The sequence below is a fragment of the Neoarius graeffei genome, chromosome 2, assembly GCF_027579695.1.
Source record: "Neoarius graeffei isolate fNeoGra1 chromosome 2, fNeoGra1.pri, whole genome shotgun sequence".
NCBI classification, from domain to species: domain Eukaryota; kingdom Metazoa; phylum Chordata; class Actinopteri; order Siluriformes; family Ariidae; genus Neoarius; species Neoarius graeffei.
In genome coordinates this window covers 14,888,374-14,906,390 of record NC_083570.1, presented here as the reverse complement: position 1 = coordinate 14,906,390, position 18,017 = coordinate 14,888,374, and the positions used below count along the sequence as shown (strand labels likewise).

General features: G+C 43.2%; 1 protein-coding gene across 2 annotated transcripts in view; it reads right to left on the bottom strand.

The window, feature by feature from the left end:
* Nucleotides 1-3,342: 3,342 nt before the first annotated feature.
* cdk19 (cyclin dependent kinase 19) overlaps nt 3,343-18,017 on the bottom strand; it is a 161,724-nt gene continuing 147,049 nt past the window's right edge. The window contains exons 12-13 of one of the 2 annotated variants that reach the window (XM_060913901.1): nt 11,942-12,145; nt 3,343-10,436 (exon numbers count right to left, since the gene is read on the bottom strand). In XM_060913901.1, the coding sequence (XP_060769884.1) occupies nt 10,311-10,436; nt 11,942-12,145 (330 nt within the window). In that variant the 3' untranslated portion in view covers nt 3,343-10,310. Of the gene's footprint in view, nt 10,437-11,941; nt 12,146-14,487; nt 16,173-16,325; nt 17,333-18,017 lie in introns of those variants that run through there. The other variant, XR_009654042.1, reaches the window with a different exon arrangement.

The following is an 18,017-nucleotide window of genomic DNA, read 5'->3' as shown; positions in this document are numbered from 1 at the left end:
CACAGAGATATAGATATATACACTCGCTGGCCACTTTATTAGGATCACCCTTACATCCACCTGCTGTTTTGCTTGATGTGGTTCTCTAATCAGCCGATCCCTTGACATCAAATCATGCGGATACAAATCGAGAGCTTCGGTTAATGTTCATGATGCTCAAACATCAGAATGGGCTTCCCTACACAGAATGGTGCGAAAAACAAACAAATTAAAAAAAAAAAAGCACTGAGTGAGTGGGCAACAGTTCTGTGTGTAGAAACGTCTTGCTGATAAGAAAATGGCCAGATTGGATCAAGCTTTTTTGCCAGGAAGGATATACAGTTGTGGTCAGAAGTTTACACACAGTGACATGTCATCTTGGATATGAGTGTCATGGCAATATTTGGGCTTTCAGTAATTTCTCTGAACTGTTCTTTTTCTGTGGCGGAATGATTGTACAGCATACATCTTTAATTAAAAAAAAATAGAATTTGGTGCGCAAGTTTTAATTTTCTTTGGGTTTTCTGAAATCAACCCGGAGTCAAAAATTTACATACGCTCACTTAGATTAATTCAGACGTGCTGAAACTTCCAAAATGCCTCTCATCTTGCCAAGGCCGAGGTCTCTTAACTTCCTGTTAGTGATCATGATTGACTACAGCTGGTAGCTTCTCTGTGCCTTCATAAAAAGGGTTTGTTTACAGCACTCACTGGATTGACCAACACACAATACAATGGAAAAGTCCAAGGAGCTCAGTGCAGATCTGAGAAAGAGGATCAAAGATAGACACAACTCTGGAATGTCTCTTAGAGCCATTTCTAAACAACTGCAAATTCCAAGATCAGTTCAAACAATTATATGCAAGTTATTGTGAGGTGTAGTCACTTTGCCGAGCCACTCTGCTTCAAGAAAACCCAAACGGCCACCTTCAGCTGAAAGGAAATTAGTCTGGATGGTCAGGAACAACCTGGGAACCACCATGGCACAGCCCTGCCATGAACTGGAAGCTGGTGGATCACTGTCTACAGTTCAGATCACCGTGGACTAAGAGGCTGCTACCCAAGAAATAACCCCCTGCTCCAAAACTGACACCTTCAAGCTTAAGTGAAGTTTGAAGCTGACCACACGGACAAAGAAAAAGCCTTCTGGAGGAAAGCTGTGTGGTCAGATGAGACAAAGATTGAGTTGTTTGGCCACAATGACCACCATGTACAGAGGGACACTGTACCAGCTGGTGGTGGTGGTAGGATCATCATGCTCTAGGGCTGTTTTGCTGCCAGTGGAACTGGTTCATTACACAAAGTGGATGGAATAATGAAGGAGGACGACCTCAGAATTCTTTAGCATAAACCATCAGAAATTTGAACACGACTTGGGACTTACAACAGGACAATGAGCCCAAACACGCATCAGAGCTGGTTGTGGAGGATAAAGCAGGCTAACATTAAGCTTAAAACAAGTCCTGACTTCAACCCTATTGAAAATATATGGACCGTGCTTATAAGTCAAGCCTATGCCAAGAAAAAAAAACAAACAAATTTAACTGAACTCTACAATGAAGAGTCGTGAAATATCCAACCAGAATTCAGCCAGAAGCTTGTTCATGGTAAACAAAAAATTGAATCAAGATGAATCTTGCAAAGAGACATCTCATCTCATTATCTCTAGCCGCTTTATCCTTCTACAGGGTCGCAAGCAAGCTGGAGCCTATCCCAGCTGACTACGGGCGAAAGGCGGGGTACACCCTGGACAAGTCGCCAGGTCATCACAGGGCTGACACATAGACACAGACAACCATTCACACTCACATTCACACCGACGGTCAATTTATGCTGTGTTCACACTTATACCGGTACGCTAGTGGTATAACTGTATCGATACAAAGTATACCGGTACAGTTTAGTGCATCTGTCCACACTAGCGAGAAATGTTTGCGGTTTTCTTTCACGGTAGTTGAAATGCGCGTGCGTGAAATGTTTCCGTGGTTACCGAGTAACTTCCTTCCGAGAATATATGGCATCCGTTATTTATTTCGAGATCTCGAGAAAACAAAACAATTACTTCATGATCTCAGCTGGATCACTGTATCTCCGTCGGTAGAGACGAAGCCGGGCCAGTCTTCTGCGGAGGTGCCGCGGACTCATTTTGAAATTATCCCTTATTAAAAGACTTAATGCAATCTCTCCCTGTGTCAACCCCTGATCAAAATATTGCCTTATTAGGTGATCGATTATTCCAGACATTCTAATGAGCAAAGTTGCGTCTATACAGAATGAGAAATAGCCCCAAAGTCAGCATATCACAAGTCTCTTGGCGCACCTGAATGAACCATTTCTCAGCTGTTTACTTGAGATCATGAAATAATTGTTTTGTTTTCTTGAGATCACGGAATAATTGTTTTGTTTTCTCGAGATCTCGAAATAACGGTTTTGTTTTCTCGAGATCTCGAATTAGTTGTGTTGTTTTCTCGAGATCCTGAATTAATTATGTCGTTATCTCGGGATAACAAGGTGAATACAAAAAAGGATTATATGAAGGGCCTCTCTCGGCTTCCGTACAGATGAAACAACGTGTGTGTGCTTTTTGTTGTCAGTGTACAGTCTGTATTTCTGGTGGTCATTTATTCAGTCGAATCGTATAAAACGCGCGAGGCAGTTGAGAAAGAAACAAAGAAAACGAATCTCCGTTCTTCACTATTTTATTCAGCGAAGACATCGATTGAGGTGTGTGACTTTGCGCATGCGCATTATATTTGTATCGATACAGAGCCGCTTCATCTGTCCACACTACAGCGAAGCGCTACAGTACCGATACTGTACCGGTACGAAACCCATACATTTGTGGGGTTCATACCGATACAGTTATACCACTACAGTACCGGTATAGTTGCTAGTGTGGACAGGTGTTGCGGTACGAAAGTAGTTTCGTATCGGTACAAAATCCCTAGTGTGGACAGGGTATTAGAGTCACCAGTTAACCTAACTGCAGGTCTTTGGACTGTGGGGGAAACCGGAGCACCTGGAGGAAACCCACACGGACACGGGGAGAACATGCAAACTCTGCACAGAAAGGCCCTCGCCGGCCACGGGGCTCGAACCCGGACCTTCTTGCTGTGAGGCGACAGCGCTAACCACTACACCACCGTGCCGCCCCGCAAAGAGACATTTTACCCAAATATTAGGTGTGCTGTATGTATACTTTTGACCCTGTATTGATTTCAGAAAACCTAAAGAAAATTAAAACTTGTGCACCAAATTCTATTTTTTTTAATTAAAGCTGTATGCCGTACAATCATTCTGCCAGAGAAAAAGAACAGTTCAAAGAAATCACTGAAAGCCCAAATATTGCCATGACTTTCATATCCAAGATGACATTCACGTCACTGTATGTAAACTTCTGACCACAATTGTAGTAACTTATATGATCACTCTTTACAACCGTGGTGAGCAGAATAGCATCTCAGCGTGCAACAGAAAACAGAAGCCCACGCTGGGTTCCGCTCCTGCAGCCAAGAACAGGGATCTTAGAATCAACAACATGTTCCTCTTAAAGTGGCCGGTGAGAGTATTCGGTAATCATTTGGTAAAATGTTAAATCCGACCTCCATGGACGTGAACGAGGGCGTGTTAAAACAGTACTGGAAGGTAGCTTGGATATTTAAAAAAAAAAAAGGCACTGAAATGTTTTAGCTGAAAGAAATAATCGCACACGTATTATTAGTGAACATTTCTAAGCTCAACAGGCACGAAGTCCCTTTAAAAGTACAAACGTCACGCAGCTCCTTCAGCTTTGTAAACTCCAACCTACGAGGAGGACTGGTGCCTTCTGGGAAATGGAGTTCAGTGCATAAATAATCAATCACCACGCCTACTAAGTCAGTGCCTATGTACAACTCTGTATTATAAAGGCTTATGGCGAGCAGATATACCTTCAGACTACATTAGAGAGGAAAATAAAAAGACCTATACAAAGGACCTGAAAACATTGATCTCGTTTTAGTAAAACAGACTCTTCTGACCTCAGATTCAGGCCTGAGACGTATCTAAACATTGATATATTTTATATATGTGACAATAATAAATACGGTTGTGTAGAATTAATTCATATACATGCCACTCTTACAATCGATCTTAATATGTTATAACAATACAGCATACAGTACAAAAAAAAAAAAAAACACCTCGATTACTTCATGTCAGAATTTTTCGATTACAAATCTCATTTTGTTTAAAAAAAAAAAAAAGATTGATAGTAAGAAATATCGTGATATTCACTGCTGTGGTTTGAATTTGAGGCTCCTGCACAAGCGGAAGCTTTTCAGGTAGGGTTTATTAGTTTCGTTTCGTTTTCGTTTCGCTTGCATAGGAAAAAGTGTGAAGGTTTAGTGTCCCACACGGAGAAGACACGGCGACAGGACCACACGACACCGATCACCTCGCTTTAATTTTACAGAAAGACTTCGGCTTAAACTTCCGCTCTACACACCATGCTTTGATATCTCAGCAGGAAGAGAAGATAAAAACGCGCTGTTGAGAAGAGAAGAGAAGAGGGTCGGGGGTTTGGCTGGACTGCTGGTTGTTTTGTTTTTTTTTTTCTGGGCGTGAACTGAAGTGAAAAACCATCAGAGACAAAAAAAAAAAAAAAGGGAGACATCTTGAGCATGTGGTATTTGAGGTTATTTTCCTGTCAAAAGTAATTGTACGTAATTATTTCATGAATCGCACGTTTATAGTCAGATTCCACGTTTCCTGAGTGAAGTCCTCATATCCCAGCTACGAAGCTTTCCGTCTTTGCACATTTACACATCCTGGGTTTTTCACTCGTAATTCATTACTTAAGTTTTCCCCGCTAAAGCTAAAAAACACGAAACGTCCCTATTGTAACATTTTGTGGGGCGGAGCCACACACACACGAATGCATCATGAGAGCTGAGGGGGCGGAGCAGTGCGTTTTTTTTTTTTTAAAACCTATAATTGCTTTTGACAGGAAAGTAAAATAAACATTTCACTCAAAATATGCTAACGTATAATACCGGACACACCGTCTGTCTCTGTTCGGCTCAAATATCACACGACTGTTCCGCTGTTGTCAATATCGTGTTTGTTAATTATCCACTGGTTGAGGTGAGGATGCCGGTTCGACACTCGCAGTATCCTTCTGTTGAGTAAACACTCTCAGAAAAAAAAGTTTACATCCCAAACAATTAAAGCGAGACGGCCTTTCGATTTCATAAAATCGGTGAAATTTAGTTCCGTCTGAAATGTGATCATTGTGATACAGGTTTATTTCTGTAATATCTCACAATATCAGGCTGTTCTGTGGCTGGGAAGTTATTTAATTTGAAGGGATTCCTGAGCAAATAATGTGCATGAAATCGCGCAGTCAAGCAGACAGAGGAAGTCCGTGTGTGTGCGCATGCGCAGGTTCACTTTGAGCGTGCACTGAGCGTTCCATCATTCTGTCGCTAAACGAACAGCTGATCACACCGAGGTGCTCGCTGAGCGCCGATATTTATTAGTTTGGTCCTGCGTTTCCTTTCCTTCGTATATAACATAACGTCTTTTCTTCTCGCTTTCTTTCCGTTACTGTAGTCGGTCTTTCACGCTTCATTCGCACACTCACGTCCTCCATTTTTCTCTCCGGTTTCAAATTTGTATCCCATAATGCCTTGCGCGAACAGGGAACGCCCACCACGTGACGCAAATGACGTAGTATCTTGTGGTGAAAAAATAGCGGAGAATTTAGGGCCACATGGCCTTAAATTCATTAAATCGCTCTGTTTAAAAAAAAATTTAATAAAATTGGAAGTCTGTGATTCGAATTCAGTAGCTTTCGGTCCACTAAACAAAAATAACTGGGTGTCGGGGAAAATTCTTTTTATGACCTACACTCGAAAAATCTGAAAAGTAGTTTAAATTTAAGAGTCATTTCGAGTTTGAACTCTTATGGGTTCTTTGGTTGTCTTTCTGCAGAATTAGAACCCTTGAAGGAACCATTTGTTTATTAAAAGTGTCCTTATAACTGTATTTAACTGTGAATCTTTGTCATTTGATTGACGTTTACACTCTTAGAAAACTTTTGAAAGGTTCTTCGGTTGTCCCTTTGGTGCCCCTTTTCCACAGAGTACCGGTTCCGAGCCGGAGCCTGAGCTCAAACCAGTTCTTTGCGTTTCGATGGCCAGAGAATCAGCTCTCAGCCAGGAAAACTGGTTCCAGAATGGCACTTTGCAAGAATTTGCTGGTCTAGAACCAAGAGCCGCTTACATCAGGAGCTGTGACAGGATTATTGTGACTAACAAGACCAGCTAAAACTTTCTGGCTGCCGTTTAAAAAAAAAAAAACAGCTGGTCAAGCATCTAGTCTGACTAATCCAAAGATAAAGAAGAAAAAAAAATGTAGTCCGGCACTGTTGTTGTGTTTGGCACTAGCAGTGCTACAGTGGTGCGGAGACGTACACGGTGATGTAAAGACGTGGTTCTATGGTGGCTGTGGAAAAGCAAACCAGCTCTTAGAAGGTTAACATCGAACCAGCACTAGCACCAGCCCAGATAGAGCACCTGGTTCGGATCCCCTGCTGGTGGAAAGGGGATATGGAGGAACGTTAAAAAATCCATTCTTTGACTATATCCTGATCAGAATGGGTTCCAGTTAGAACCTTTTTTTTTTTTAAATATGAATGTCTTTCCAACATTCTTAGAGGTTTTGAACCCTCATGGGTTCTTCAGTTGTCCCAGTGCAGGAACCCATTATTATCAGAAAGGGTTCCAATTTTTTGGAACAAGCCCTGAAGAACCTTTCTCTTCTCAAAGTGTGTTTACAGCTGTGTTTAGTCGTGGTTCATTCCCCGCCACCAAGTCTAAGATTTTGTTTGCTTTTTTTGGTTGTTTCTCTAGGGGAACTTTTAACAACTATGTGGAAAACGCTTTCAAAAAGGGTTTGTTTTTTGAAGAAAAACTCATTTTTTTCTCTAAGAATATATAATTGGCTTTAGCGATACTGTGTGCCCACTAACATTATTAGCATATTTGAGTGAAGCTCTCTTTTAAATATTGTGGTTCTAAACTCACGTTCGTCGAAATGAACATGTTCTCTCAGGTCAGTGCAGTTTACTCATCTGATGCGCATCATTCAGGCTTTTGCAGGTCTCAGGTCAGCTACATGCGCCAGTGTCTCCCAAGTCTACTTCACAGCCATTCCTGATGTCTGTTCGTATGGAGTGCAGAAGTGCCATGTAGTTGACGGCTCTGAGAGTCATGCAGTTCTTTCAACCCCCAGTAGATGTCAGTGTTTCCAACATTTTCAGTGCACTTATCAGGTCTGGCCTGTTTCTTCTCGACTCAAGACCACGCTTAGTCTTACTCTGGCTGAGGTCAGGATTTGGCGAACAGGGGAAACAGAGCCTGGAATAGCGTTAAAGGGACAATTTTAGCTCCCTTTTCTCCCAGCTTGAATGACCCGGAGTCTTTTTTTTTGTTGTTGTTGTTTGTTTTTGTACAGTGCTGCGTCAAATGCAAGTCTACACACAGAGTGGTGAGGAACAAACAAATCTAAGCAAACTTCAAAACCAACAATAAAAACAGCAAAAATCCAAAATTATATCCAAAAATATCAAACAGGAGGTAACAGTCACTGGAGCTGCCTCAGACATTGTAACAAAAACACAGACATGTACGTATGCAGTTTCTTTCATACATACAGGGTTGATGCATGTCATCATATCTCATGGCCAAAAACAAATTTCAAATGTGTTTGTCAAACAATAAAAAGGAACTTTGCTTTCCTTTCGCTTTGCTTCATTATTCCTGACAAACCCAGCTGTCATTGATATTTGCCGTTCATCGTCGTGAACGAAATGAGTATCGACAAAAGACTCGTAAAAGTAAAGGGTTTCCTCAGCGGTGTTCAGATATCAGAATTAAATATTTACAAAAGGACAAAAACTAGAAGGTCAAAGCCTCTAGGTCTGTAGCTGAAAAGTCGTAAAGGCGCTCTGCACATGCGTGAAGACGAATCATTGCCCCGATAAGGGACAGCTATCAGTCTTCTATCTTCAAAGTTCTTTGTTCTTCAGGGTCTATATTGTGTACACGGTATTATGTATGCACAGGGTGGACAGGAAGGGAAAAATAGAAAGTGTTACAAACCGAGAGATAGAGGAGGGAAAGGATATTTGGTTTGTATTAGCCGCCATATTGCAGGTGTATAGCCGGTCATTGGACCAAAGCAGACTCAGATGCTTCCACATGGATTCTAGGTCCTGGTTGGTTGGTTCTGTATGGACACTATGGGTCTTAATGGCAGGTTCAATTTAGGACCTCAAATTGTTCCAGAGGGCAGGTTACAGGCAAAGAAACAAAAGTTTGGAGGACTGGAACTGTAGCAGGCTTTGCGGGTTGGTGGATTGGATACTGAAGGTTTACAGGACTTAGTCTCTATTAAGAAGGTTTTGCAGACTTGACAGGTATAGATACAGAAGGTTCTGAGAATTGGCAGGAACAATGACAGTTTTGAGGACTGATTTAGTAGGAATACTGAAAGTTTTGATGACTGCCTGTAGATGGAAACTAAAGGACACTGAAGATTTTGGTGACTGGTTCTAGATGGAAACCACAGGGTCTGGGGTATGGTTCTTGATGAAAGCCAAACGGTGGACCCATAATGATGCTCAGGGTTCTGAAGACTGGTTCTTGATGCAAACCAATGGGTCTGAGGACTGGTTCTGGAAGGAAACTGAGGGATCTGGTGGATGGTTCTGGTTGGAAACCAAGTGTTCTGAGGATGGCTCTAGATGGAAACTGAGGGACCTGGGGACTGGTACTGGTCCTGGAAGGAAACTGAGGGATCTAGGGGATGGTTCTGGTTAGAAACCAAGTATTCTGAGGACTTGTTCTAGACGGAAACATAAAAAAGAAAGGTGTGAAGTATTCCAATTTGGACAGTAGTGTTTCTAAATGGAAACTGCAGGGTTTGGATCATTGGTGTTGTGTGAATACTTCAGGCTCTAGGACTACATGGTGCAGCACATTGGCGCCAAGGATTTTGAGAATGATTCTATTTGTGAGGGTTTTGTAAGGACACTGAAGGCTTTGTTGACTGGTTCTAGATGGAAACCACAGAGGTCTGGAAAATGCTTCTAGATGAAAGCCAAAGGGTGGACCTATAATGATGCTCAGGGTTCTGAAGACTGGTTCTTGATGCAAACCAATGGGTCTGAGGACTGGTTCTGGAAGGAAACTGAGGGATCTGGGGGATGGTTCTGGTTGGAAGCCCAGGGGCTTGGGAAGAGGTTCTGGATGGAAACCCAAGGATAGATTCATAATGACATTAAGGGTTCTGAGGGCTAGTTCTGGGTGGAAAGCAAAAGCCTTGGGGAGTGATTCGTAACAGAACCTCCCAGGGGTTCGGGACTGATCTCTTGAGGGAAACTGAAGGGTGTACCCTTGATGACACCAAGACTTCTGAGGATTGGCTATGGATGGAAAATAAGGGGTCTGGGGGCTTATTCTGGGAGAAACCAAGGAATCTGGGGACTGGTCCTGGTTCTTGAGGGAGTTCTCATGGTTCATATGACTGACTCTAAACGGACACTATGGGGTTTGATGGATTTTAGGGACTTGATTTGCATAAAAACATCATGGATTGACAGTTGGGTCCAAATAGATTCACAGCACTGGACCCGTAATGACACTACAGGTTTCTTTCGGATTGGTTTTGTTTGCCTTGGAGTTATGTACTGACACTGAAGTAATTGTTTAAAGAATTGAGGTTTTTTTTGTGTGAACACTGAAGGTTTTCATGAACTCTGAGAACTGGACTTCTGAAGTAATGCTCATATGGTTGTTAGTTTGAATCCCAGGACTTCCAATCTGCCACCGACAGGCCCTTGAGAAAGGTCCTTCACCCTCAACTGCTTCACTTTGGATAAAAGCCTGTGCCAAATAAATAAATAAATAAATGTAAAATATTTGAAATATATTTCTGAGTACTGGTTTTAACCGAGGGGAAGGACGCTGGTGTTGCTTCTCATCACAGGGTTCATCTGAGCTCCAAGGCTCCTGGGATGTGAAGTTGAGCATGGAAGATGCTGCTTCAGAAATGACATCTTATCTGCTGGTATTGGCAACACTAGTAAGAACAGTAAGAACAGCATACACATCTCATGCTGAAAGCGTAGACGTATAAAGGAAGTGAGAAGAAGAAGAAGAAGAAGAAGAAGGGAGAGGTACACGTAGGAAGGCAGGGAAAGGAAATCTCCACAAGTTTATAAGGAATGGCAGCGAGACCTGCGTTCGCATTCATGAATTAGTGCGAGCCGCCAACGTTTCCACACCTCAGTAGCGGTGAGACTGATGAGAGTACTGGGAGCTTTGCTGAGATGTGGACGAGTATCCCATAGTGCTTTGAGACTGGGTGGTGCCCTGGACGTTGCTTTGGTAACCAAGGCGTGAGCTGGAGTGCTGAAAGAAACAGACAAAGAAAGGGTGAATAATCATCAAGCTATCAGAAGGATCAGAACTGTTTAGCTCGTAGAACGTCATACAGCTCTCAAAGGCTATTATAAAAAAAAAAAAAGATAAAAATAAACAAACAAATACATTAATTACATTAAAAATAATAAATAAATAAATAAGCTTGTCCTCGTTAGTATACTGGACAGTATCTCTGCCTGTCATGCAGAAGACCAGGGTTCGATTCCCCGATGGGGAGTCTATTTGGTGGTGTAGTGGTTAGCACTGTCACCTCACAGCAAGAAGGTTCTGGGTTCGAGCCCAGTGGCCAACAGGGGCCTTTCTGTGTGGAGTTTGCATGTTTTCCCCATGTCTACGTGGGTTTCCTCCGGGTGCTCCGGTTTCCCCCAAAGACATGCAGGTTAGGCTAATACGGTGCAGCCATGGCCTGAGGTTGGGCTGAAGTGCCCTTGAACAAGGACATCTAACCCACAACTGCTCCCTGGGTGCTGTAGCATACTGTAGCTGCCCACTGCTTGGGGTATGTGTGTGCTCATTGCTCACTTCTGTGTGCATGTGTGTGTTCACTGCTTCAGATGGGTTAAATGCAGAGGTTAAATTTCACTGTGTGTGTCTGTGCTTCAGCATACGTGTGACAAATAAAGGCTTCTTGGCTTCCTTCCTTCCTGCCAAAACGGAAGAACAACTAGTGTCTCTCTTTCTCTGTACTATGAGTAGGTAAGGCAGAAGTGTCGTAGATCACTCTGCCATGCTGTCAAGGGTTATCAGTTAACGTCTACACACACACACAGAGAGGGCAAAGTCCATGGCGTAGCACCTCAGTCGTTCCACTACTAATCCGTTTGGGACACGTGCAACCAGCAGATCATTTACTAATCTGTTTACTTACTACAGAAAAAAAAGAGGGTTTTGTAAATATTACATAAAATCCTTATATGATTAGCTTTCTTTCTCTGTCACGCACACACACATTTATGAATTAAGCACATGAACATGATCCGTCGTTTGCGTCCAAAAATGTGATTTTCCTTTGTCCAGCAAACAATTTTTTTTATGCTTGTGCTACGCTACGGCGAGTGGATTCAGCTGGGCTGTTTCACAATTCCAGAGTTACTAGAACAAGTTCCTGAGAAAAATGTTCTCGATAAGTAACAATGCGAAAATAAACGTCTTTATCTTTCATGCTAACCTCAGACACGGGTGGCGAATTCACTGCACAGAAAAGCAGCTGGAGGAATGTGCTTCTCGTGATCATGACGAGGTGGTGTTTTCGACAACGTTTCCAAGACGATAATGGTAGCTTGCGAACATTCCGAACCGTGACCTTCTCCTGACAGACTTCCACATTCCATTTTGCTTATGCATCAAAAGTGCAATTCTGAATACGATCCTCGTGTTTGTGTTGGACATTTCTGGGCATGGAACTGTATTGTGCTGTAATCTATTTGCATGATACAGCTCACTTCAGTGACATCGAGTGTGTGTGCACACACCTGGTAGTCTGTCTGGAGCACGTTGGCCCCGGTGGTGCGGCTCTTCTTGTTGGGGGGCCCCTGGTCCTGCCCTGTGTGCTGCATGGAGGGTCCCGTGGTCCCCCCGGATGTTCCGTTGGTCTGAGCCGAGCTCTGCTGAGACGGAGCCTGCTGCGCCTGCGTTTGCGTCTGCGCCTGCGTCTGCTGGTGTTGCTGCGTCTGGTTCTACATACACACACACAAAACCAGTTTCATAGATTGGATGACGGCTTCCTTTGAACTCGTGGCTGAAGTATCGCTCAACCATCGCTATGATTACAACATCGGATGAGTCTGAACTGCTGAAAAATGATACCCAGGACAGAGTGAATGATCAAACCATGTGCTCAGAATGACAATAAATTCTGAAAGTGTGGTGGAGGAATAAACAGAAATGTTTATTTGTTTTGCAAGATTATGCAAGATTAGGAAGTAATCAGGGCGGCACGGTGGTGTAGTGTCGCCTCACAGCAAGAAGGTCCGGGTTCGAGCCCCGTGGCCGACGAGGGCCTTTCTGTGCGGAGTTTGTATGGTGTCCGCATGGGTTTCCTCCGGGTGCTCCGGTTTCCCCCACAGTCCAAAGACATGCAGGTTAGGTTAACTGGTGACTCTAAATTGACCGTAGGTGTGAATGTGAGTGTGAATGGTTGTCTGTGTCTATGTGTCAGCCCTGTGATGACCTGGCGACTTGTCCAGGGTGTACCCCGCCTTTCACCCATAGTCAGCTGGGATAGGCTCCAGCTTGCCTGCGACCCTGTAGAACAGGATAAAGCGGCTAGAGATAATGAGATGAGATGAGAGGAAGTAGTCACGTTTTATGATTTAAAATAAGCTTGTTTAAATAGCCAGTCATGTCCAATCATGCCTCAGACTTCATGTCCAATTTTCGAGCTGAAACTTTTACTGTTGTGGAGTGCAGAGATGTATAAAGTACTGGAGTAGAGGAGTGGAGTAGAAGTACAAGTACTATATCAAAAAAGTGACTTGAGTAGAAGTTGAAGTGTTCTTTAAACACCATACTTAAGTGGAAGTACTAAAGTATTCAAAATGTTTTGCACTTAAGTATTGCAAGTAGAAGTATTTTAAAAATTACTAAAAAGCAAAAGTACAAGTACTGTGTATATTAAAGAAAGCAGTCAAAAGTTTGAATATCATATTGTTTATATTATTTCAAACATTTAAAGGGTACAATTTCTTTGGCTGAAGCAGCAGTACAAGGACATAAAAGGCCATACAAGTGTTTATGGAAAAAAAAACACTATTAAAACATCTCAAAGGCTAGACTACGGCTAAGTGACAAACCTGGGCAAGTTAAGCCGAATGGTAAACCTTATAATAGAACAGCCTGGAAGCATCCTTCTCACAAAGCCAAAGGGCTCTTCCATCATCAGGTTAACCACTGCCTCCAGGCTAACTTACTCGGGTTTGTCTCTTAATCAACTACTTGGAATACCCCCCGGTAGGCCACATACAAGTGTTTCTTAGGGCTGTGCTCGTTTGCCATCAGTTGCTCACGATATCGTACCATATATATATCGCGATATATCGAGTTAAACGATGTCTTTAATGTATTGTAAGCAGAGGGCGCGAATACGTTTGGCGCCAAAATTATTCAATCAATGAGTCTCGAGACGAGGCCATGGAGACATGGAGGACGTAATTAGCAGCTTGCGGCGTCTGTAGCGGAGCGCACTGAAACTTAATCTACTGATAACAACATACCGATTGAGCCACTTCCAGTTGATATTATCCAAGCAAACTTCAGATTTGGGTCACCAAATGTCTAAAGATGTTATCTACGTCGTCATTTGTTGTGTTTCAATAACAAAAGTCGGACAATAAAGGCACAAATGACAGAGATATTGGATACTAATTAGACAACAAACAGCCATTACGGCATGCTGCTGCCTTAAAGGAACAGTCCACCGTACTTCCATAATGAAATATGCTCTTATCTGAATTGAGACGAGCTGCTCCGTACCTGTCCGAGCTTTGCACGACCTCCCAGTCAGTCAGACGCGCTGTCACTCCTGTTAGCAATGTAGCTAGGCTCAGTATGGCCAATGGTATTTTTTGAACGTAGCGATTTTCTATGCTATGGAAAGTGCGCACTATAATGACAGGCGTACTAACACCTTCTGCGCGCTTCGGCAGCGCATTGATACGGAGCTCAGATATCAATGCGCTATCGAAGCGCGCAGAAGGTGTTAGTACGCCTGTCATTATAGTGCGGACTTTCCATAGCATAGAAAATCGCTACGTTTCAATTTGTGTAACTGAACTTGTTTCATATCACTGGTCATATAAACCTATGTAAACAGGAAAAACGTGGAAGAGTTTGGTCGCATCTAACTACAGCCCCAAAAAATACCATTGGCCATGCTGAGCCTAGCTACATTGCTAACAGGAGTGACAGCGCGTCTGACTGCGTCTGACTGACTGGGAGGTCGCGCAAAGCTCGGACAGGTACGGAGCAGCTCGTCTCAATTCAGATAAGAGCATATTTCATTATGGAAGTACGGTGGACTGTTCCTTTAAGACACTGATTCTGATTGGCTGGCTTATAATACACCAGCCAATCAGAATGAGGGTTTCAAAAAGTAGTTTGGATGAAAAAAAGGCTCATTTCTAGTGCGCATGCCCTGAGTAACTGAAAGCGCCATTTGTAAATAAAAACGTTTTTGGTTGGAACAGGTTGCAAGCATGAATTTCCGTCGATTTCTGGCATGAAACATGCTTTAAATCAAGTGAAAATTGATGACAACCTGCTACAGAACCGGGAGATATGCATGAAATGTGTCATATATGGGATTTTCGATTTTCAAGTGAGTAAACGATATCGTATTGTACCCCCGAAAATCGTGCATGATCGAGTATCGCGAGCTGTGAGCGCAGCCCTAGTATTTCTCATGTAAAAACACACGAGTAGAGCACCTTACAACACCTGAGCTCTTTGTAAACAAAAACACAGCATCCCTCCCTTCTCTTCCCTGCTTGTGCTTTTTTCCCTCTCCACAGTGTATTCCCTTCTTAAACTGGTATGCATACAGCAGTCAGTTAGGGAGTTAGAAATCTTTCGTTTAATCTCAAAAGTAGTTGGTTTTCAAAATTGGAGTCATTCAGTCTCGCTCTTCTTTGGCTAAAGACTAATCCTGCGATACTAAAAAGCCTCTCGCAGGCTGCTGATGCTGGAAGGGGTGTGTTTAACCTAACAGGCATCTTACACACAGCTGGAAAAGACTTGAGCAAGTCCATGTTATCTGCTGAACAGGACAAGCACGCATCTAGCTGTTTGGCGCTGGCTTGTGCCTTTGAACCCCTTATGCCAGAAAAAAAAAAGTCATCTTCATCAGATGAGCTCGACCTGTTGACCTCACCAGACTGCAACGAGAAGTCTTCAATGTGTTGTTTGATATAGTCCATTCCTAAAATATGAGTACATTATAAACAATAATAGTTTCAACCAGTCATGACAGCAACCACAGATTTAACATGACAGCATTGTCAGTAAGAAATAATGATTTTAATGGAAATGACGGCTTTATAGGTGGCACGGTGGTGTAGTGGTTAGCGCTGTCGCCTCACAGCAAGAAGGTCCGGGTTCGAGCCCCGTGGCCGGCGAGGGCCTTTCTGTGTGGAGTTTGCATGTTCTCCCCATGTCCGCGTGGGTTTCCTCCGGGTGCTCCGGTTTCCCCCACAGTCCAAAGACATGCAGGTTAGGTTAACTGGTGACTCTAAATTGAGCGTAGGTGTGAGTGTGAATGGTTGTCTGTGTCTATGTGTCAGCCCTGTGATGACCTGGCGACTTGTCCAGGGTGTACCCCGCCTTTCGCCCGTAGTCAGCTGGGATAGGCTCCAGCTTGCCTGTGACCCTGTAGAACAGGATAAAGCGGCTAGAGATAATGAGATGAGATCTTCCTGTGTCCAATTTGTCCGGAACTTTGGAAGCAGAATAGCAGCGGCCACCAGCTTTGGGTCTTCCATCATAGGGCCAAAGTGATCCTCAATGCCCACCTGCAGAGCATCGACAAGGGGCTTGCAGTATTTTAGCGGTAGCTTGATCCTGTCCAGCTTAATTTTCAGGAGCTTGACGGTTGGGAGCAGCCACCCCACCTGGACATTGGTTTCAGCTTGCAAGATGTTAGTTGCTTGGGCGACTGGAGTCATCACAACAGCAAACTCTGACAGGAATGCAAGTTCAGCTGGATTAAACCTGTGATGAAGACAAGAACATATTTCATTAACACACAGGATTAGGTGTTAGGTGATTAGGTGTAAGAATAAGAGACAAAAAAACCAGCATTGCTACATGATCGGCTCATTGAGCTTGAGAGAAAGAGTACAATATGATTTTTTTTAAACTTACATCGGAACGTTCAAATCTGTGCAGACAACTCTCATGGCTGCCTCTCCCTTCTCTTTGACGAGCCTGAGCAGTCTCTCCACAGCCATGAACACAGAGTTCCATCTTGTTGCAACCGGTCGCACCACAGTTTCAGCTGCTATTGAGGATCTTGACCACTTATTCCAAAGTGCATTGCACTTGCCAAATGTTGAATAGTATAATTTCTTGTACGTGTCATTGGACACTGCCTTGCTGGCATCAGTAGTGGCTATTAGGTTAAGAATGCGGCTTGCACAACGCTGGTGCTTTGGAAGCTGGAACTCAAAACCACCATCCTCATCCAAAAGTGAAGATACGTCAACAAACTCTACCTCCTCCTCATCTTGGTCTGCTTCTTCCTCCTCCTGAACTTGAGCACCAGCATTGTTATTTTCACCTTCAGCGAAGACTTTGAAGGCTTTGATGAAGTTGGAGCCATTGTCCGTGGTTGTTGTGACTATCTTCCCCTGAATTTCAAACTCAGCATGGATATCATCAAGTGCATTTGCCAGAAGGTCAAAAGTGTGAGAGCCTCTTAATCTTTTACAGGCCAGGGCCATAGAGATCCTTTTTAAACTTTCGGGGTCCAGCCAATGGGCCATGACCCCAATGAAACTACGCCGCCTGGCTGACCAGCAGTCAGTGGTTGTTGCGATGTGGTCCACAGTTTTCATGGCCTCAATCATTTTGATCTTCATTTGTTTGGCAGCATCATCAATCCTAGATGTGAGTGCGATTCTTGACATTATTCTGGTATTTGGCACCAGGTCGAACACAAAGTCTCGGAAAGGTTCTTGCTCTACGATGCTGAAAGGCTGAAGTCCTCAGACAACATAATTCACAATGGCCTTGTCAACGGATCTATGGGGTGCGGTCCAGCTCTCTAATAACGTGGGCTGCTTGATGGAGGGGGAGAAAATTGCCATCTTCCTCATTCGTTTAACTGACGTGAGGTCCTCATATCTTTTCAAGTGGCAGTCATGCTTGCTCTGAAACAAGACAAACATGTATAGCTTTACTTTCTCAGAATTATATCATGAGCAACATAGGTGACTGTAGTGACTGCTGTGATACTATTGATAAAAGCAAAATTAATTAAATTTAAAGGGATTTATCGACTATAATTCTACAATAAGAGACTTAAGCAAGCAACCCTATAACCAAAAAAACATCACTGGTACTCTAATAATCTGTCTACTTGCAAAACCCTGTAGTGCTAGGCCTAACCTGATACATCCAACAATGCATCATGAGAAACGGGCGTGCGCGAGGACCACTTGAAATGCAGACGAGTTGAAATGCTTTGTTCGTCATCATTTTGGGTTCATTACCAAAAAAGTCGGAAGAGAAATGGTCATAAATTGACCTAGGCTACATGCATCACAAAATGCCCAAACAAGCCATTAGCCAAATAGCAAATTATAGCAGAGTAACAGAATGTAGCTGCTAGCAGGATAAGGTTCAAGGTCACATTCACGGCATGCCGGGGCATGCTGGTCACGCGAACGGATAACGTCAAGTCAAGAGGCTACATTACAAATAGTAAAAGCAGAAATCCATTAATAGGCCTACTGCCCTGCGTTTACCCGCAGCAACGATCAGTTAAATTCATCTAGCATTAGTTATGCCAGTGCCACAACCATTAACTAACCCTATACACTATAAAATAATGGG